Source organism: Miscanthus floridulus, chromosome 14 (genome assembly GCF_019320115.1).
Source record: "Miscanthus floridulus cultivar M001 chromosome 14, ASM1932011v1, whole genome shotgun sequence".
NCBI lineage: Eukaryota > Viridiplantae > Streptophyta > Magnoliopsida > Poales > Poaceae > Miscanthus > Miscanthus floridulus.
In genome coordinates this window covers 6,783,375-6,804,892 of record NC_089593.1, presented here as the reverse complement: position 1 = coordinate 6,804,892, position 21,518 = coordinate 6,783,375, and the positions used below count along the sequence as shown (strand labels likewise).

At 42.8% G+C, this 21,518-nt stretch overlaps 1 protein-coding gene and 1 long non-coding RNA gene across 4 annotated transcripts; both read right to left on the bottom strand.

The window, feature by feature from the left end:
* Window positions 1–1,898: 1,898 nt before the first annotated feature.
* LOC136502649 (uncharacterized) lies at window positions 1,899–3,952 on the bottom strand. Its single transcript, XR_010770652.1, has 3 exons — window positions 2,949–3,952; window positions 2,166–2,859; window positions 1,899–2,092 (listed from the first exon to the last, which is right to left on the bottom strand). It is a non-coding gene; the product is annotated as an uncharacterized lncRNA (long non-coding RNA).
* A 724-nt stretch (window positions 3,953–4,676) lies between these two features.
* LOC136504634 (E3 SUMO-protein ligase SIZ2-like) lies at window positions 4,677–16,689 on the bottom strand. Of its 3 annotated transcripts, none has more exons than XM_066499588.1 (16): window positions 16,275–16,688; window positions 15,698–15,886; window positions 15,505–15,553; window positions 15,354–15,417; window positions 15,090–15,243; window positions 14,519–14,658; window positions 14,154–14,222; window positions 12,837–12,924; window positions 12,572–12,647; window positions 11,873–11,946; window positions 11,615–11,722; window positions 10,811–10,972; window positions 6,679–6,783; window positions 6,493–6,573; window positions 5,321–6,395; window positions 4,677–5,055 (listed from the first exon to the last, which is right to left on the bottom strand). In XM_066499588.1, the coding sequence occupies exons 1-16, from the start codon at window positions 16,311–16,313 to the stop codon at window positions 4,928–4,930; spliced, it is 2,601 nt and encodes an 866-aa protein (XP_066355685.1). In that variant the 5' UTR covers window positions 16,314–16,688; the 3' UTR covers window positions 4,677–4,927. The 3 variants fall into 3 exon arrangements, with proteins under 3 accessions (XP_066355685.1, XP_066355687.1, XP_066355688.1); XM_066499590.1 differs by having other exon boundaries at window positions 15,806–15,886; window positions 16,275–16,687; XM_066499591.1 differs by lacking the exon at window positions 10,811–10,972 and having other exon boundaries at window positions 16,275–16,689.
* Window positions 16,690–21,518: the final 4,829 nt, after the last annotated feature.

Below are 21,518 nucleotides of genomic sequence, written 5' to 3'. Positions count from 1 at the left end.
ACGATAGCAACGTCCGGTCAGTAGCAGAAAGCTAGGTTTCGCCCCCAACAGCTACTTTCTCCATGAAGCTTATAAATAGACCCCCAACCGACCATTTGAGTATAGTGGAGCTGAGGAAACATACCAAGGGTGTTGATACACCATTTTAGTGATCTTCCCTTGTATAGTGCTTAGTGATTCATTAGGTGATTAGTGTAGGTGCTTTGCGAAGTGCTTAGGTTGATTAGACCACCGCTTATGTGCTTGCTCTAGGTTTAGGCCTAGTGTTTAGTGAGGTTTGCATACCTCTTACCACTCGGTGCTTACGCACACCATTGTTGTACATCGAAGGGGTTTGTAGTCTTGCGAGATCACACCAACCGCGTTTGTGGTGTGGCCGCCACCATATACCGGAGGGAACAAGGCCCGCGGTGTTTCGGCCGAAAGCTTGATAGTGAAGGCGGTGAGGAGCAGTTCGGGAGAGGCTTGGCGAAAGGCACACAGGAGACCCACTTGCGCGTGGGAAGGCCCGGGGCTATCCACGGAGTTACCCGACCGGGAGCTTGTTCCTTGCGAGGGGCTCTAATGAGGACTAGGGGAAAGCCCGCTTCTCGATACCTCGATAAAAATACAGAGTCGTCGATGGGAGTTTATATATCTCTACCTTACTCTTTAGCTTCCGCATTTACATTGTTTGCATAACTCTTTTTGTGGTAGAGATAGCAACACACTAGCAAAACCGTAGTTGCACATTTAGATAGTTTATTTTTTTGCATAGGTTTTGCTAAGGATAGAAAAAGAGGTCATAGTTTAGAGTTAGACTTTTAAATTGCCTAATCCACCCCCCCTCTTAGGCGTGACGGTCCCCTTTTAGTTGTGCTTTATCAAAATGGAAGAAAAGATTATAAGAAGCAACCATACTTAAGATGAAGTTGAGAAAGTTCTAGAGCTAGATATTTTAGCATAGTAGGAGATATGTAGATTTTAAATAAGGATGGGAAGAAAATATAGAAGTAGATATACGTTGTTGGAAGAGTGTGGAATGTGACACATGACACAATCCTAGAGAACATGCACATCTATAAATAGAGGTTCCCTCCACCCCTTGCCATGCCAAATCATTATTCCGCGCACATGCCATGGTACAATCCTAGAGAACATGCACATATAGCTCCTTCTTGAACTTGGACCAACCTATCTCATCTACACACTTAGAGCATAGGGTTAGTCCAATAGGCGGTTTCATCAATTATCCAAAATCAAACTAGGGCTTTCACATGCCTACTAGGTAACTACCTAAATGGATAGGAGTAGTTGCTTCCTAACTCTAACTGGCGATGAGAAAATAGGGTTAGTCCAATAGGCAGTTTCATCAATTATCCAAAATCAAACTAGGGCTTTCACATGCCTGCTAGGGTAACTACCTAAATGGATAGGAGTAGTTGCTTCCTAACTCTAACTAACGATGATCAAATTGAATTTGTTGTTTTAAATGGATAGGAGTAGTTGCTTCCTAACTCTAACTAACGATGATCAAATTGAATTTGTTGTTTTAAAAAGATGGATTGTTGGAACTACGGTTTCGAACAAGTTATAGAGGAGAAAGTTATCGAGCACGACTAATGTCATAATTTACAATGAGATCGCCAAGTTATAAAGGAGAAAGTTATCGGGTATGGCTACAGTTGCAATCTACGATGAGATCATCCAACTATATAAGGAATTTAGTGAAATAACTATTAGTCATTGTAATATAACTTATAACTCAGTAGCCCATGAATTAGCTAGACAAGCTTTATTACATAAGAGTTCTTAAGTTTGGGCAGATGATGGAACCATCTATGTAAATCAATAAAGTTTGCTAAAAGTTTCAAAAAAAAAGTTAGATAGTAAGGAGAGGTGAGAGCTACGGTTTAGGAGCAAGAAAATAAGAGTGGATGAGAGAGCCCCTTGCCCTCATGCTTTGGGAACTTAGATGAGGTTGGCTCTTTCGATAGGATCTCTTCAGGTCTCTAGGGAAAGAGAATATCAGGGCGAGCAGTCATATACTATTGCACGCGACGGATGGTGTTGAACACACTATCATATTCCGCCCACAACTTATCATACAGACCTGCACAATCAAGCGGTTTATAAAAGAATGAAATAGAGTCAAAATTTTGAAATTAAAAATTGGTCAAAAATACCTGCATAATATATTTTTTTCCCGCAACTCATTGTCACAACTAAGAAGGAAGTTCAATCTGTTATAGAGGAATGCCAAGATTTCATAGGATTTCCTTAAAATGGAATTGTGATGAGCAGTATAATTGTCAACCATGTTACTGCCAACCTGAACCCCAGGTGGAAGTGGATACTACAAATTTCACAAGAAATGAAGGAATATAATATCATATATGCAAAGAATCAGTTGAAAATTTTTGTCCAAACAGAAATGATTGAATAATTACTTTATGTTATGGGAAATAGGAAGTTGGAAGCGCTAGATGATTTAGATGGTATAGTATGTTATGGGAAATAGGAAGTTGGAAGCGCTAGATGATTTAGATGGTATAGTTCTTTTGAAGACAAATCTGAGCCAATGGATGCGGGATATAGATATAATCTTCACCTCCAATGGCATCAATTTCAGACGGCAAGAATAAGGCCGTTTCAACCATCTGATTAGAAGCGATTTGTGTAAGGACGTAGACAAGCAAAGCATAAACAACCTATAACCTTCAAAAAGGTATAATCAGGAGGTCGAGAAGTGCTCGCATAATCAGTCCCGAATAGAATGGCCCTGGCTCCTTCCTATATTGTCCCCAATGAAGATCCTCTTTCTTTGAACTTGGTTTCGAAATCGAAAGCACTATACTATAAAGAAAGTCAGAGCAGAACCTGCAGTGACAGCGTGGATTTAGCCATCAATTGTCGGTGTTGGAACTCATCACTAAGTGCATTTGACAAATAATTATGTTCTCCCTTACCATTCACATCACCATCCAATCGTCGGTGTTGTAACCCATCACAAATTTGAACATTAGCTTCATAGTACCTTTTGTAGTAGGAATGGTCATTCATTGACTGGCCAATATCTCCATAGACACCAAGTAGGTATTTCTTCAGTCTACGGATACGTGCATTTTGTCCACGTTTAAAACCCGGTGGAAATGAATACTACGAAAAAGACAACATTATAGCTTCAGTTGCCAACATCACAACAGCAGAAACACTAAACATCAGCCTGCTATCAATTCAAAGGATTGCTACAAGAATGTTATAGTGCTACTGATCAAGTTACCCATCTGGCAAAGGAAGAAAGAGAATTAATAGCTTCAGTTGCCAACATCACAACAGCAGATACCCTAAACATCAGACTGCTATCAATTCAAAGGATTGCTACAAGAATGGTATAGTGCTACTGATCAAGTTATCCATCTGGCAAAGGATGCAAGAGAATTAGTCATGAAAAAAAAAGCTCGACACCTCAAGCGCGTCTAATCTGGTAGGAGTCGTAAACATCACATCTAGTCAATCATCATGAACCGAAAGGAGCAAACCAGTTTTATATCTATTCTAAACTAAATTATCCTAGGGCCAAACTAAGCCAACGTAATAAACCTAGCCCTAATAAGACTGAAATTGCGGAATTCACCACCCCAGCCCCAGGAACAACCACGACCATCTGGCCGCAAAAACAGCGGCCGATCCGATTTAATTTTATCAAGCGGCCAATGAGGGAATCGAGTTTGCGGGAGAACAATTGAGCACTCGCCGTCTTGCCATCCAAAACATCAGAAACCCTAAACCCTACACATCAGACTAGGTATTGAACGAAATGCGTCCGGGTCACAGAGATCAGCGCTGGTCGCGGAGGAAGGGTCACGAGGCGCGTCAGTGGTGGTTCACGAATGGGGATGGCATCCCCATTTTTGTGGAAGCGCCAATGGTCCATCCGACGTACGCGAGAAAGGAACAGGGCGAGGGGCGGGGGGGCGGCGGCGTAGATCGCGGCAACCGTGCGAGGTGGAGGTGGTGCCGGGTGGGGAAGCGAGCCGAAGAAGGCGGAGGGTGTGCCCGGGTGGAGAGGGAGGGTTTCCTTCCCAGGCCCACGCATGAGCAGGCCGGTGGCCAACTGCATTATTTATTAGATAGAGGAGAAGAAAGGAGAAAAATCAAAATCTACGAGATAATAGCGATATAGAGATTTAAAAAAACTAAATATTATCAGATGTATTAGCAATTACTAACAAAATGGAAGAAGAAAACGTACAAATATCAGATCAACGAAACCGTAATATAAAGTGATGACCTTTCTGCTACATGGAAGACGGCCTCCTCTGTCCCTCTCTCCATGGACGGAGGATAACCTTTGCAGCTCGTGAGGACTTACAGGACCCAAACAAAATCAAGTACGCCTCCCTCGAATTCCTCGATCTTATCCCAGTTGATAAAATTTTCCATGCGCGCGAAGAGGAAAAAATCAGTTTGGCACGAGATAAAATAAAATTTTCAGAGAGAAAATAGCGCATCAGTTAGCGGGGGCTGCACGGCGCGCGCCCCGCAGGCGGGAGAAGCTTTGCATGCGCATGCCGGAAACTGGAAGGGCAGATTTGCATGTGCATGCCTGGAAGCCGGAAGGCGTGACGGAGAAGCGTGAAACGCAGTTATTCAGAAGCGGAAACCGAACAGACTATCCTAGAAACGCGCAGTAATTAAGGTGCTCCTTGGTCTTGGATATATATATATTTTTTTTGAGTTATATTGCTCCTGTCATCACATTCTACCACCTACTAACAGAGCTGGGATCTCCAAATACAGGAGATGACTCTGCCTATTACTGCTCGCTGACATCCATCCACACTCTACCCCTTCCTTCCTTCTCTCCAAGCCACACACAAGCAGGTAGGAGACCGCTACATATTCTTCTATAATAACGGGCATCAGCAGCCAACACAAATGTATGCTAATCAGAATCTGAGGCAATGTCTAGTATCAATCTTGGTCGAACTGAACCCCGCTGCTGCGGTGGTGAGAAAGGACCACATCTCTCTCCGGCACGCTCATCTTCGTTTGAGCTTCCCACAAGTGAACCTGCACACAAGGAATTAAATTTTACATCTTCTTATAGGGACAAAAGAAGAGGCATGGTTACCAAATAAATTAGCAACTCAAAAGTGCCACAAGCCACAGATTCCAATACGTTTGGCAGTGCCAGAGTGGTGGTGATAAAATTGTAGCAACAACATCGCAATTCAAATCATCTAAGCACAAGCATATATCAAGAAAAAGCATTGTAATGAACAGATAATAACAAAAAATCACACAAAACCAAAAGGAGTGAAGACTTCTTCCATACCATCTAAAGCTGTTATTCTGTCTCCAGGATTGCTCCTTTTCTTAGATGCAATTTTGGCAGTAGTTAAATCTTCATCAGGGCCACTAGTGCTGGCACCTGTCTGTTTGTCAGAATGGACATAAACACATGTTTGAGTGTCCGCTCCCAGGTTAGCAAGACCCATGGCACTATCTCTTTCATTTGACGAACAAGGTTGCAATGCGCTATCATGTCCATCTTCCACTGGCACCGGGTTTGCTGCTACCGCCCCAGAAACTGGGCCTTGCTTAGGTTGATCATCGGCAGGGTAGTTTTCCACTTCACCTGGATTATCTGTCGCCTTTGTACTGGTATCAAGTATCTGGGAAGTAGGATCATCTCGGGGACTCCCAGGACATTCCCAAAAGGACAACCCCAGGTCACCAAAACCTTCTCTTAATGCAACAAATGAGCTTTCCTTTGGGCATACACCGGTTTGTTCGCTACACACTCCTAAATTTTCAGGTGTGTTGAGTGGAAACAGATTTCCAGTGTCATGCGTCGAGCCACAGTTCACAGCACCAGGAGACAACACCATGACATCATCATCATCTGAGTCACTCAAAACTATTATATCCTGCCCTGTTGATGCTGGAGGACCATTCTGATCTGAGGATGAAGAATCAAGATCATGGACATCGGTTGTAGGATCACCATTTGTTGCTGGCTCTAAATTATAACCTTCATTTGCAATGTTTGTATCACCAATATTGCTTGAGAGAGCGATGCACTTTTTGTTTTCATTGTATCTTGAATGGTCATTACCAGAAGACGGCACCAGATCAGCATCCCCTATCTTGCTAATTTCCCACTGGCCGTTGCTTTTTTTCCTAAGTCCCAACTTAAGACATCCGACCTCCTCAGACAGCAGCTCTTCTTTAACCTCATGCTTTACAATGCAAATTTCAGATTTGGCTGCTGTATCTGTGGCCACACAGAGAGTACCATCTGGTTGATGCCACTGTATAAGGTCCTTCAGTTCAGCTCTGCCCTTAACTCTCCAGGAACCATCAGGCTTGACATCAATTTCAGACGTATCATCTCCGCAACTTTTGATCTGTATCACCAATAAGCAACAAATCAGCAACGATACACACCTGAAAATGTAGACATGAAAAGTTGAAAACACTATTTCATCGCCACTATAAACTCACCAAAGAAGTGATGCGATTGAAGTAAGGATCAATTATTATGTTCTCTAGAGAGTAATTCTTCAGGCAAATTGGACATTGCCACTGCAAGCAAGGAAACGAAGTTTGATTTAGATAAAGATGAAACAAGATTCAATCAATATGGTCACGAAGATGAGGTAAAGTTGTATTGAGTCCAAATAGTCAAACCTTCCTGGAACGTTGGTTTATTTCAATAAAAGCTTCTAAATCAAAACAACCCATGTGAGCACAGGGCTTGAACCTACCAGCAATCTGGATCCTTGAAGCAGTCATCTGTCACAAGATTAAAAAAACAGATCAAAAGAAAAAAATGGGTGACGTTCTGTGAAGGAATGCAAAGAAAACTATGGCCCTTTGGCACAAGCTTAAACTCATGCACAAGTTGGTTTATGGAAAAAGCTATGAGAAGCAACTGCTGGGGAAAAAACTAAATGTTTGGCAACCTTTTCACTGATACTTTCCTATGGGACCCACATATTGACTTTAGTAGAAGGGGAGAGCTCATCCTCGTCGCCGCTCTTGCCCGTCCCTCTCACTCAACCTTGGCCTCCGCTGTGCACAGCCGCCCTGACACAGCGTGCCCTATGGTGGCCAGCAGCGAACAGGCATGCCTCAGCTCAGCTTCTTCATGCTAGCAAGTAGCTTGTCCAACTGTCCACCATAAACTCACAAAACAAGTGCCTTCCTCTGCTCCAGAACTGCTGTCACCATCCACCTGGAATTCACCACTGCTCCTTGTTCTCCATCGACCAAACCAGATCAAGACCACCAGCCTCTGCATCTCTGTTTCTTTCCCATCGATTCAAGCAGCAACTCCACCACTTCATCGCTTTCTCACCCAGATAGGCAAAGTACCAGGGTGAGCTGCACCCAAATCAAGTCCGACTCCACTCCCAGTCACATACAAGCTCTACCCCTCCAATCTTTGCTCCTTTCTTCTTCCTAATCTGCAGATCGACACCACAAACACCAACCCACAACTTGAGCACAACCTCCTCTCAACTTCTCATCCCTCCAATCCAAGCTTCAGCCCCAGGCACCAGCTCCTGCACCTGGACCACAGCAGCCAGAGTTCCAAGGTGCCCCCTTCAAGCCGCTGCGCCACTTTATGGTTGGGACGCGCCTCTGAGCTGCTGGTTGAACCTCAACACTGGAGGTGTGGCAATGTGCAGAGGTGGTAGAGGGGAGGCGCAGAGGGGAAGAAGGAGCAAGGCAGCCAAGAGGAAGTGGATGCGTAGCAGGGGGCAGGGGGTGGTGGAAGAAGCAGGTATACTTTTTCTGCAAGCTGCTCACAAACCATGGCAAGGAGAATCGGGCTTTTACATGTAACAAAAGCAATGGAGAAGCGCTGCCCTGAAAAGTTTTGCATTTGTGAAGAGAAGTGGCTTTTTTTATGAGAAGCGCTGTTGCCACACAGGGCCTACCATCAAACATATTTGTCGGTGCAGAAATTGACCAACTAGTAAATATTTGTAGTTTTGCTGTACGTTGTGATCGGAGGTGGCCTAACACTCAATGACACAGGATTTATACTAGTTCAGGCAACGTGCCCTACGTCCAGTCAGGGTCGGTCGATGGCTTTATTCCTGAGCCCAGGTGCTCGAAGTCTGTAGTGGGGTTACAAACGAGAAGGATAAAGGAGAGGGTATACAAGAGGTTCGGATGGCTCCGACCGGAAGGGCTGCGGTCGGAACTTGGTGGTCCTGCGGTTGTAAGGGGTTGGTGTCGATCTAGTGAGTTTGAGTTTTGAGAAGTCGATCTCCCCTGGTTGGAGGGAGCGCATCCCCTTTTATAGATGAAGGGGATGGCTTTTTACAGGTGAGAGAGAGAGAGTACAGATATTTCTAAGCCTTGCTGCCTACGGTGATGAAAACTGGATAATGGTTGACACTCTCCAATACTGTCGATGTTGCTGTAGGATGTCAGACGTGCACGGGGGTCGAGCTATCTTCTTCAGGAAGGATGGACGCCGGTACCTGCAAATACTTCTTGATGCCTAGTGGCATGCGATGGGCCGCGCTATGGTCACCCGGTATGGCGAATCCTGGAGCCCATACCGCGATCGATGTCCAGAGACACGCGGAGGGCTTACCGGCCGCGCTATGGTCACCCGGTATGGCGAATCCTGGAGCCCATACCGCGATCGATGTCCAGAGACACGCGGAGGGCTTACCATATGGGAGGTTCTAGCGGCCCCTACAATACTTTGTGCCAGGGTGGCTGCAGAGCACTGTTTCGTGCAGGGTATGGTCCCTGGTACAGTGGTTTTGACTTGTGAGCCATGCCTCGCCTTTCTCCGCACGTCTTCTGGTTCCTTCCGAACGGGGAGCCACCGGTCGGATGTCTCCAGTCGGCTCTCGGTGCGTCGGTCAGAGAAGAGCGGTGATCAGGCTTCCTACGAGCCCCGGTCGCGGGGTCGGAGTAGGAAGCAGCGTTTTGGGCCAAGCCTTCCGATTGGAGAGACCGCTTGGAGACGGCTGGTGCCTGAAGCGAGTGCTCCGATCGGAGAGGTGGGCCGAAGAAGTTGATGAGCGGGCGCCTGTTCTTAAGGGTAGACCTTCCGGTCGATGACTGGACTTCTCTTCCGGCCCGCTGTATTTTAGTTTTTTGGGCCGGTCCATGAAATATATGTTGTTTTCTTGGGCCGAGCCCGGGCGTGAAAGACGGTCCTCGAGGGACCCCGGGTTTATGAACCCGACAATATTGTTCCAAATATGGTGGTCACGGATATTGACTTGGAGAATGCTTATGATAAAATACCAAGGAATGTTATGTGGTGGGCTTTGGACAAACATAAAGTTCCAACGAAGAACGTCGGGCTCATTAAGAACATGTACAACAATGTTGTGACTAGAGTTCGAACAAGTGATAGAGACACGGATGACTTCCCGATTAGGATAGGACTACATCAAGGGTCAGCTTTGAGCCCTTATTTGTTTGCCTTAGTGATGGATGAGGTCACAAGGGACATACAAGGGGACATCCCTTGGTGTATGCTTTTCGCGGATGATGTAGTGCTAGTTGATGAAAGCCGGACAGGAGTGAATCAGAAACTGGAGTTATGACGGGAGACTTTGGAGTCCAAAGGTTTTAGACTCAGTAGAACTAAAACTGAGTATATGAGATGTGACTTCGGCACTACTACTCAGGAGGAGGAAGATATTAGTTTGGAAGGTCAAGTAGTGCCTAGGAAGGATACCTTTCGATATTTAGGATCAATGCTACAGAGAGACGGTGATATTGATGAAGATGTTAACCATAGAATCAAAGCAGGGTGGATGAAGTGGCGGCAAGCATCTGGTGTCCTATGTGACAAAAGGGTACCACAAAAGCTAAAAGGCAAGTTTTATAAGACGGCGATTAGACCTGCTATGTTGTATGGTGCAGAATGTTGGCCTACGAAAAGACGACATGTTCAACAGATAAGTGTCGCGGAAATGCATATGTTGCGTTGGATTTGCGGTCATACAAGAAGGGATCGAGTTCGGAACGATGATATACATGATAGATTAGGGATAGCACCAATTGAAGAAAAGCTTGTCCAACACCGGTTGAGATGGTTTGGACATGTCCAACGGAGACCTCCAGAGGCACCGGTGCGTAGTGGAATCCTAAGCCAGGATAGTAACGTGAAGAGAGGCAGAGGAAGATCGAAGTTGACTTGGGTAGAGGCAATAAAAGGAGACTTGAAAGGATGAAATATACCCAAAGACTTAGCCTTAGATAGGAGTGCTTAAAAAACAGTTATTTACGTGCCTGAACCTTGATTGCTTCTGCTGGGTTTCAACTTTAGCCTACCCCAACTTGTTTGGGATTTAAAGGCTTTGTCGTTGTTGTTGTTGATGGTGGTCACGGAAAAAGCATGTGCGTTAACAAAAATATAACATATATGGTGATCTTAGGATAAGTAACCCTAAGCCTCAAAAGTCATCAGCTCACAGCTGCAGCATAGAGAATAACTTCTGGTGGCAAATACTAATAATTGAACAAAATTTTGGCTTGAACAATATTACAATGTGTTAGACAGGCAGATGGGCCTAGAACCCACTATACACGGGCTTGTGCTGCAGCGGACCCTGAGTCCAGCGCACACCTATAGGTTGAGTCGAAACAGGCAATGATATTGGTGATTGGTTCAGATTCTATATAAGCCAACCCTCATGTTTTCCCATATCTACTAATTCCATCAATCTCGCTTTCAATTTTGTCAGGTGTAATAGACATATCAGAGCAATTGGCCATTTTTATAAGCAGTCCATTAAGGATCTAAAGCATCCACAGTAATAGCCAGACTGCTTACAGGGCACCGAAGATTCACGGAGACAGAATCAGCCACAACTTCGATATCACTATCACTGTCTGCATTATTTGCCTCAGCTCCACCACCAACACAGCGACGCACACGAGCAAGGGCATCATCAAAATTTTCACCATCTTGTTCCTTTGGCACCAAATTTAGGACCTGCCCACTATCAAAGTTTCAAAAACTAGAAACAATAAAAATGACACAGGATTCAAGATTCAGGTGTTCAGCACTTTCTAGGTACCAGTTTGTGGCAGCAGTACTGTAGTGGTAATACAACCAGCCAGTTTATAGTATTTTCCTGCTTTTTTTTGGGGTGCATGGGTGGGTGATCATCCTCTGATTAGTTTTTTCACTACAAAACACAGATCCTAACAAAGGGTAACAGGGAATTGGAATTTTGCTATAACACCAAACGTACAAGTTCCACATAGAATCTTTCTGGGCATATAAAACAGCTATCCTCCCAAGGTGGCAAGGCCTTACAATGGAATTCACTTGAAAGATAATCAAAAGTCTAAGACTCCAAACATGGTAAGAATAAAAAAAGAACAGAAAGAAAAGCATCTCAATATTTGTGGTAGATAGAGGAGGGTAAAATAAAACTTCTAATATATTAAAAAGCACTGGACATGCCTAAGAACAATAAAAGCCATCTGAAAGTGTTTGCCGATGCCTATCCACTTTCTTAAAAGGCGCACATGAAGCACGGCTGATTCACATATCCTTGCCCAGTAAAATATGTGTCTTGAATCTTGAGAGTGCGGTGCTTAACAATGGACTATATACTAAAAATCCCACCTGTTCTAGAGATCTCCTCTTGGCAATTCTGATACCCAAACAGAAAGTACGAGAGTCATTTCTCGATAGAGAAATCTTGTTAGGTCCCTCCTTCAGGTAATCTGTTAACTGGGAACATAGAAATGTTCAGGGTCAAAAGGAGATATAATATACAATAGAAACTGTAGCTGATAAATGCAGGAAGATGATGTAAAAAAACGTCCAGTGCCTTAGCAAAAAACAAACATAATAACAAGCTTCAAAACAAAAAAGACTTACTAGTGGACCATCGTCTCTACCATTGGCCCCTAACTTTTGTTGGGGTTGCCTGTTAACCACCCTAACATAAATACCTGACAAAGTAAGAATTACCAACAGGAATAGTTCAGATATAGTATAATTGAACTTACTGTCAGAATAGCTACCAAAGCCTATATCATAACTACAGCTAGAAGGATGTAAAATATTATTTTTGCTAAACTGCAGGTATAAGTACAAGTACAAGCACAAGTCATAAACCATAGACTGAGGTGCATATACAAATCAACCCATAATAAGCCCCCCAAGAAAAGGAGAAAAGCATCACTGACGGTGCAACAAAAGATGAATCAGCTGTTATTTGGACTTAATCTGATTCAGACTGGGGTGTTTCTGCCTTTTCCTTTTGTTATACAGAAAATAGCACTTGGCATCCAACAAAGCAACACAGCTGCCAGAAGCATAGGTTCAGGCTCAAACGTCCAAGTAGTGGCAACATAGTAAAACCAACCAGGTGTTATACAAATATTCAACAATTTACACAACAAATCAACTCCTAAAGAAGAAAAAAACAATAAAGAGTATTTTCCATTCTTTCCTTGTACACATTGTGAAAAATCAAACAGGTGTCACTTAACTAAGTTTTGTAACTCAATAAACATGTACCAAAATCCAATTAGAAAATATGAGTCACTATACATAATAAGCCACTACATATACCATTAACTTGCATGTCAGAGTGTAAAGGCCAGTGCATCCTAAAAGGTACTTTGTCACTGAGAAGGATACACCAAACCTGCATAAGAACAAAAAAATCGATTCGAACTCTAAGTAAATAACTGATACGAAAAGGTTGAACATAGTGGCTGCACATGAAACCCAAGGTAGGAAATCAATACACGCAGGTAATGGTGATTATTCCATGATGATCCTAAACAAACGTAATGGTCCAAGGAGAATGAAAAGAAAAAGAGGTGGAATTAACCTGAATATCGCATTCAGCTTGCTGTAGCATTTCTCTATTAGCTCTTGAAAGCTGAAAGCTTTTTGCGGTATACTGTACAGTATATGACCTGGACATAAGCAAGAATCACAAAAGGCTATGCATATTCCTACTTAACTTTTATAACAAAATGAAGCAATTTGTTCAACCATTTTGTTGCTCGGGACTCATATATCAACATTGTTATCCAAAGTACAATTATCTCACGTTTCTTCCGATAAATAACGAGTAAAGATGACTGCACAAATCATGTAAGCTACAGAAGCAACACATAATGGAGGAGACTGTTCATTTTATGTCATCCAGCAAACAAAAGTCACATCATTCACATGTATTCATGCATTTTACAGATGTAAGAGCATCTCCAGCAGTTCCCCAATCTCATCCCTCATCCACATAAAACTGCCATATTGGGGGAGATGTGGTTGATTTGTTGCTCCAGCAGCTCCCCAACATGGTCCCATTTTTTTGGTAGTTAGCAATAAACTCCTCTTCTCCCCTCAAATAAAGGGGGAGTTGGATCTCCCCCAATACAGTGGGGCCCACAATAACTGCCACTTCTTCGGTTCTTCCTCTCTGCACAGCCATGGCGCTCGAGAAATCCGGCCAGGGGCAGGGTTGGGGGTGGTGCGGCCGGGCGGCACGGTCGCCGGGGCCGGTGAGCGCTTCTACGCGTGAGCAGGAAGGAGTTCGACCGCACGAGCGCCTCTACGCGTGTGGGAAGAAGACGACGTGAGGGAGAAAATGAAAGAAAAAAAATTGTAATGACATATGGGTCCCATATATTGGGGGAGATTATTGGTAATCTGCTGGAGCATCTTCCCCAATAGTCTGAAAAAACAGTATTGGTGATCACCAATACCATCCTATTGGGGGGGTGAATGGTGAGCTGCTGGAGATGCTCTAAAGCAACACATGTAAGGCTTGTTGGGGAAAGAGTACTCAGAGCAAAGAATATTGTCATCACACAAACAGAAGATAAAGCAAATGATTAACAAATAAGATCTGATGACAACTCGATATGGATATCCATTTCTAAAATTCTTAAAAGGATTAAGTTGCAATTACAACAAAATGCCCAATCATGATACAATACCTTTTTCATGCTGTATCAAAGTAAATTTATCAAAGGAAGTTATTTTACTTATTAGAAAATTAGACAACATGGGGGTCTAGCAGTAATGATCAAAAAGGTTTCTACAGATAATTCAGAGGACGCAAGACAGAACTGATTTGTACCATCCAAAAACATCAATAAGTGTGCTTTACTGCTTTGTGATGAAAGAATGGATAGCTCACCCGTCTGCTGCTACGGTAGAGGGTCCTATTAAGACAGGGAGTAACAGATGGTTCACGGTGACCCAAAAACTGCATGTTACAGTAGGAAACTATGTCAGAAATAATAGGTCACCTAATATTAGGACTAAGAAAATAATGCTTGTTACCTAAACAAGTAGAACAAGGAAGCACACAAAAAGGTCAAAAAAGAACGTTGCAAAGGATACATATTGATCAGATTTTAAATTTAGGCAAGAAGATTTTCATAAGTGATTGATACCACAGAATAACCAGCACAGACAAATGGCATAAGGTTGCGAATTAAAAGCAGTTAATCACATGGTCTCTTTGAGTTGAGGACAATATTGAAGTTGAAAACAACTTACGGATCAGCCCTGCTAAGTCGGCACACTTCACAATAAAAGCAGGAAGGTAATTCAGGAGAAATATTGTCTGCAGACTTCTCAGCATCGGGTATGATAACACAGCCAACATGTTGCCATATGTTGCATTGTGGATCAATACACTACAAGGAGCAAACAAATGATCAATGAAACAGAAATGTGTAGTGTAGCACATCTCATCAAGCACAAGAGCTACAAAAGTCTCCGAACAAAGCAAGTAATGCTACATTTCATAATAAAAGCTATAGGCTTCCAGTATAAAAGTGAAAGGCTGAGAGTGAGCTAGACCACCAAACTGCTTTGAAGTTTCAGAATATAAACAGTGAGATGCTTTGGTGATTCAGAATGGACCAACAACAAATATCTGAAACCTTTATGGTTTGGCTGCAGGACATCAAATACTGTAGAAGAGTTAGAAAGGCAAATTTATCATAAGACAACAACAACAACAACAACAACAAAGCCTTTAAGTCCCAAACAAGTTGGGGTAGGCTAGAGTTGAAAACCAGCAGAAGCAATCAAGGTTCAGGCAAATTTATCATAAGAATTTTACCTTAATCATGGAATCATTTGGCTTGGAGTCACCACAAGGGCAACGAACCTTAACTGCCTGAGCAGACTCATCTGGTTTCTTTTTATGCTTAACACCGTGTCCTGATCCGTGGCTCCTTGAGGGTGTTACAGAATTTGTAGGCTCTTGCATTTTTCTTGAAACAGGAAGCAAAAAGCGATAGTTTGCCAAGGTTTCATTAGAGCCAATCAGGTAATCTATAGTTGTACAGGCAAGTCAATGTGAACAAAAAAAATATGGACTTACCTAAAAGTGTCCTCCACTATTTTCACCACCATTTTTGCTTTTGGTAAACCATTCGTTTCTGAGGCTACAAGAATAAAGCTGAAATTATTTCTCATGCTTGAAAAATAGTAATGCAAAACAATAAGTTTTGGAGACAAAGAATGGAATGTACCTTGATCTTGCTGACTGATCAATACTGCCATAACTCTGTCCACTAGATCCTGCAAACCAAACCGGAAACACCAAGACCACCAGGGTCATAATAAGTGATAACTTCCAAATCCCCCAAGAAAGAATACTAAAAGGCACATAGATGATTGTGTTGGTGAATTTCAGCATGTGCTTAAGCTACTAAAGATACTGGCCTTAAGAAACCGATGCCATTCCGACGTTTTTAACACAATAACATGGAGCACTGGGCAATGGATGTTGATTGTGAATACAGTCTGTAGAGGAGCTTGCAGTGGGCAAACCTGCTTCTTTCCTTGCTTTGAAAGTCCAAGCTGATCCAGGACATCCTTGAGCTCTTTTATTCTGAAGTGGCTCAATTTGTGCTACAATGAAGCATTGGTAGAGCAAATGTTAGCAGGGCACATTATCTCAGGATCAAGAAATAGCAACGTATTGGAATCAACCAGATCCTATCCGACCAGCAAGGAATTTGGAGATAGCTAGATACCAGCAGTTGATTAGGACGAAACAAAACATGGCAACTGTAAATGACATGGTGAAACAGTTTGGCGGGGATACTAAGCAGCTAGTACATTACTAGATTCTGGGCAAAACAGTGAGGCAGTGTTGAGGGAACTGAATTTGGGAGTGGTACATGCAATGAGCAGGCGAGTGGCACTAGGGTATGGGGGGTGGGGGGGAACGAATCAAGTCGATCGAGGGCTCTAGGTAGCTCAACAAGAGCGAAAGGAGATGGAAGGGAGTCCGTACCTTGCAAGCGGCGAGCACGGGATCGTCTGGCGACGCCATGTTGGCAAGGAAGCAAGGTCTTGTTCCTCCAGGTCTGGCGGGCGGGAGGGCGGCGGAGTGGAATCGGGTCTTGGAGAGAAGAGTGGCGAGCCGCCCTACCTACCTCATCAGCAAAGGAGCCCTGGCCCCTAATTTTTTGCAGCGAGAACCGGGTGGCGGCGTGTGTGTTTTCTGTCACAAACGCAAGCGCTGGCGGCGGCGGGTGTTCTCTGTGCGTGCGTGCGTCGAGTGGAGGAAGACGAAGGCACGCCCGAAGCTGTGTGGCCAACCACAGGTGGAGCGGTACGCGTTCTTGGGCTGCCTAAGTGCTTCGGCCCAAACGTGATGGGCCTTGGTGTCATAGCCCCATCACGTTCGTCTTCTGTTCGAGCGCCTTGGGCCTTGGGCCTTGGGCCTTGGCTAATTGATCAGTTCTCCCTCTAACAGCTAACCATGCACAGCTATGGTCCTATCGTCTTGGAGATCAAGAGAAGGATGCAAAGCTTAGCCAGAATTGATTTTGTGCATGAAGGGCGGCAATCGGATTTTGATGCGCATCAGTTAGCTAAGAATTCTGTTAGTTTAGATTTTGGTAGGCGTGTGTGGCTCATCTCTCCTCCATTTGGAGTTTGTAATATTATAATTGGTGATCAATAAAAGGAGGGGGCTGTTTCTCAAAAAAAAAAAAAAAATGTAGTGTATGCAACATTTCCTCAGGAAAAAAAAAACATGTACTGTATGCAACACCATCATCTTCAATTATTCTTCATTCTCCCATATACTATATTATGATTCAGTTCTTTTCATGCACGCGGAGGCACCCCTCTCTCCTGCTTTGCATTGTTGCATATAATAATAATAATTGTATGTTATAGTGCTGCGGTCAACCATTGAGATCATTATTCTCTCCACTCACATATATTATTCTTTACAGTCACCGTTATTCCTTTTCATTCGTTTTTCCCTCTCCACTGTTAGTAAAAAGCTTGAAAGTGGTGGTGGGCTGCTAGCGGCAGCACAGCACAAGTGTTGGCTGCTGATTGATAGCTATAGTTACATTAAGGGCACCCACTGACTTATAAGTCAGCTCTAAGTTTTTTTTTCATATTTTAATAGAAGAGAGAGAAAAAAATTAGCTCTTGATCAAGAGTTAGGCTCATACACACATCCTGATATCATGTGAGGGTGTCATGTGTGGCTATTAATGTTATGAGCTATATGCTAAAAGTTAGCACTATTAAAGAAGTTGGCTTAGAGCTAGTGAATAACTTATACCATTATAGGTGCCCTAATAAGTGTTTTAGGAGTGAATCGTTGCGATAAATGATACGCATATAGTCCATCACCACCACCTTGATGACCATCTCTCATCTTATATATGTTTATTTGTATTGACTTGTTTCCTTGTTCATACATTGTGCATGTCAGTTTGTTCAGAATTCTTTAACTTGGAATAATATATATATATATATATATATATAGGTCCTGACGCCAGCTATTGACTTACTTTATTATGGTCACGTACTGTTAAAAATCTTCACAAGACGATCCGATGACCCTTTTTCATCAGAAAAAGGTCGGAGGATCATATGGCGTGTCAGTTAGAGTTGTATCCTCTTGGACTTGCGCACTTTATGTCATATATAACAAAAAAAAAAACTCGACCCGCGAGGGATAAGACAGACCCGGGCCAGATCCATTCGCCTTCAATTATTTTGATACAAAGATAGATATGTGACCGTATGTACGTGGTGTAGGTGTCCTACTGTACCAATGCAAATAGGAATTGAAAATCCATCATACATACAGTTTAATTATAGCTGGACGTTTTTTGACAAAATAAATAAAGATGCATATATATGTGCATGCATCCACTCGGTCTATCTCAGGGGGCCGGGTAGATGGGAAATAAGAAGCAATCTTCATAACCGAAAATGGCAACACAGGCTAGTGGGCGCACTGCCGCACTACACCCTCGCTCGCTCTCTTGTGCTGTGTCTATGCGTGCATTCTACAGAGGTTGACTCGACGAAGACACCGAAATGAGTTTTATGAGAATAAAACCTATCTACTCTGTTTCTAACATATAAATACTTGGAAACTGAGATATAAAATCTTGCACTGAGACTGGCATATGAAGGAAAGGTTTGGTAGTACAAAGGGCAAGGAAATACTGAGTCGAAGTCCACAAGTTTTAATTAGATAGCACTAGCTAGACACAGAAAAGGATTAATTGTAGCTAGCGGCTACGAATAGTCGAGTAGTACATGTGAAAGCATATGTCCCGCCCTTTGACGCCCTCAAAAGATACGAAGAGGGGAAAAGCAAACTTTGCTTTGTCTTTGCTTAGAAAGGAGCTAGTCAGGCCGGCATTTGTGCGCGAGAAAGATAATTCATGGCACATCCATCAACTAGCACCAAAAAAGGTGATCTTTCTGCTGCTGTTACCACTTTTTTTTGTGCAACACTACACTACCATCTGGCATGATACGCAGCCGAAAGGCCTCAATAATTTTTTAAGGATTTGCTAAAATTCAAGTACCTAAATTTTAGTTTCCTTTCCTACGACGATTATTGCATATATTTTATATTAAAATCACAGATTTAGTTCACTGTAATTTCTGTAGGCGTAATCCGTAATTTTTTGGTACAGAGAATAATAAAACCGTTAGACAAAACTATAAATCTGATTTGTGTTGGCACAAAAACGATTAACAATTTATAATTCTATGTATAGGAAGACAAAGATAAAAATTTAATGTGTTATGACACAAAGACAAATAACAAAAGTAACAATTTATTTGCGCTAGTTGGTTATACAAGAGTATTGTCTGAAATCAACTTAAAATTCAGGAGAGGTGTTTTTTTAATTATTGGAGAGATTATATATGTGTGGTTAAAACCAAAGAAATTTCCTTTCGGCTACATATATACCGGTGAATCAACAGACGGATGGACGGTGCCTGCCGGCGCATGTACATGTAGGTATCCATAAAAATATTGTTTTGGAGAAAAGAGACGGGCTAGACAGGCATATAGATGACCAGCAGTTCAGCAGCAAACGATGCAAGTCACAGGTCACCTTCATAGAAAAGTAGACAAAAAGTAGTGACGACTAACACACCACAGATACAGATTAATAACTGGTGAAAAATATACATAGGCTAGTGTCATTTTCGATGTTTAAGTTGTTCTCCAAGAGCATCTCAAGCGGTACAGCCTAGTTAAAAAAGTGACGAGTCTCTCGTGCAGATAGGTCATTGCCATGTGGGACCCACTTACTAGTCACCACTTCCTCATCAACTGCATATCAATTGTAGTTAGAGAAATTGTTTCCCTAAAGAAGACCCCTACTTTCATGAGTATAGAGGCCCCCTTGTTTCTCTAGAGGCTTGGTTTCTACTATCATCTCCAATAGTACTACCTAAATTAGGCCCCTTCTTTCATGTGTATACACAATGACATTTTGTGAACCCATATGTCGGCATGTCCTTTTTTTATCTCCTTTCCTATGCCCATGTCTGATGCCCAATAAACAACTGATGGTGAGGTTGCTCGACGAGGGAGGCAAGTTCGTCACGGGAGGGTCCTCATCAAAAAGGGAGTCGACCAACTAGGGGATTATCCCCGATGTGGGAGGTGAGTTCTTCTTTAGGAGGGTCCTCGTCGAAAAGGGAGTCGACCGAGCAAGGGATTATCCTCGATGGAGGGAGGCGACCTCGACAGAAAGTCGTCGCTGAGTATGGGCCTAGTGTTTATGGGTGCCGACAAAGAAATCCAACAAGAAAATGGTCGGCCAAACAAGGGAATTAGACAAAGAGGACACCAGGGGGATTTGCCTGTGGCCGGGCACAGGGCGGCGACGGTTGGGAGAACACACCGTGATAGAGGTTGGCTAAGGGAGAGGCATGCTCAGTGGTGAGATAGCCCAATGGAGTAGGGGAGATACACTGGAGGGAGTGGTGGGAAAGGGGAGCGGCAGCCCTAGTGGGAGGGCATCAACGGGGAGCAGGCGGTGGTTAAAGTTTAAAATGTCGTTTTGGATAGCGACACGGTCTCAAAAAAATAATTTTGACAGTTACTTTTTGCTATAAAATATTTAGAAAATATAGTCTATATACTTTTATAGAACTACATTTCAAGATAAATCTACTTACGTCACTTTCATATTTTCAAACTCAACCCAAAAGAATTTATTTGTAATTAGGTTTAAAAATGTTTGAGGGAGTAGGAAAGAAAATGTGAGATGTAGATAAAAGTAGTAACAAAACAGTTTTTATAGACAAATAAGAGACTAACCATTGTATAAGTTGGCTTTTACTATACTTGTACTTGATTTATAGCTAAACATTTAGCTTCACTGCTGGGCTTGATGCCTTGGTCTGAATGCCTTGCCAGCTCGGTTTCGATGTTTCCATGCTTTGGCCTACTCTTCGTCAAACGTTGACATGCATGTTACCCGTGGGGCGAAGCGGATGCAGGTTGGTCTCGACCCCTCCGTTCCAGCGATCAAGCTAGGGCCAACTCCTTCACCTTCACCTTCACCTTCACCTTCACCCGGATGTACTAGTTGTCGTCGTTATAAAACTCGTTTGTGCTTATCAATTTTTTTATTATTGTATGAAATTTAACCTAAAGATCAATTTTTACTATCAGCTGAAACAACCACCACGAGCTAGTCCATGTCCATCCGAGAAAGACAAATTTTAGTACTGTCTCCGTGCTTTTTATCATGTTGCCAAGGCTAGCTATTTTTTCCTGATACCAAAATCAATTACTAGTTTTGATATTTTATTAAAATAAAACATAGTAAATTTGTCAAATAAAACACGCCTAGCTGGCTAGACCACCATTAATTCAGTTGAGTGAAGCGGCGCGGGTTGCTTTGGAAAAAATTGATTTCAGGAACGATTTTAATTGTAAATAAATTTGACGGCTATAACACGTTACATTTAAAAAATATCATCAGCTCCAGAAGAGAGCAAGTATACTGACCCACCTTGTTCACCAATAATGACAACTTGTCTGGTGACCACACACCCATATGGTCCCTACCTACAGTGTAATGAGCCCCAGGGTCCTAAATGTTCATTTATATATGACTAAACAGTGGTATGGTACATAGATGACAAGAGACAAAAAGGGTATATCTATGTCAACTCTCATTTAGCAAAAGAAGTTTCAAATGATTTGCTTTCAAAAACAAGAATCACTTCTAAAAAAAAT

Coding starts and splice junctions, on each gene's coding strand:
- LOC136504634 (XM_066499588.1), bottom strand. CDS start 16,313: ATGGCGTCGCCAGACGATCCCGTGCTCGCCGCTTGCAAG. Junction 11,947..12,571: donor CTCTGACATGCAAGTTAATG/GTATATGTAGTG, acceptor TTACTTTGTCAG/GTATTTATGTTAGGGTGGTT. Junction 6,784..10,810: donor CCGTGAATCTTCGGTGCCCT/GTAAGCAGTCTG, acceptor ATCTTGTGACAG/ATGACTGCTTCAAGGATCCA.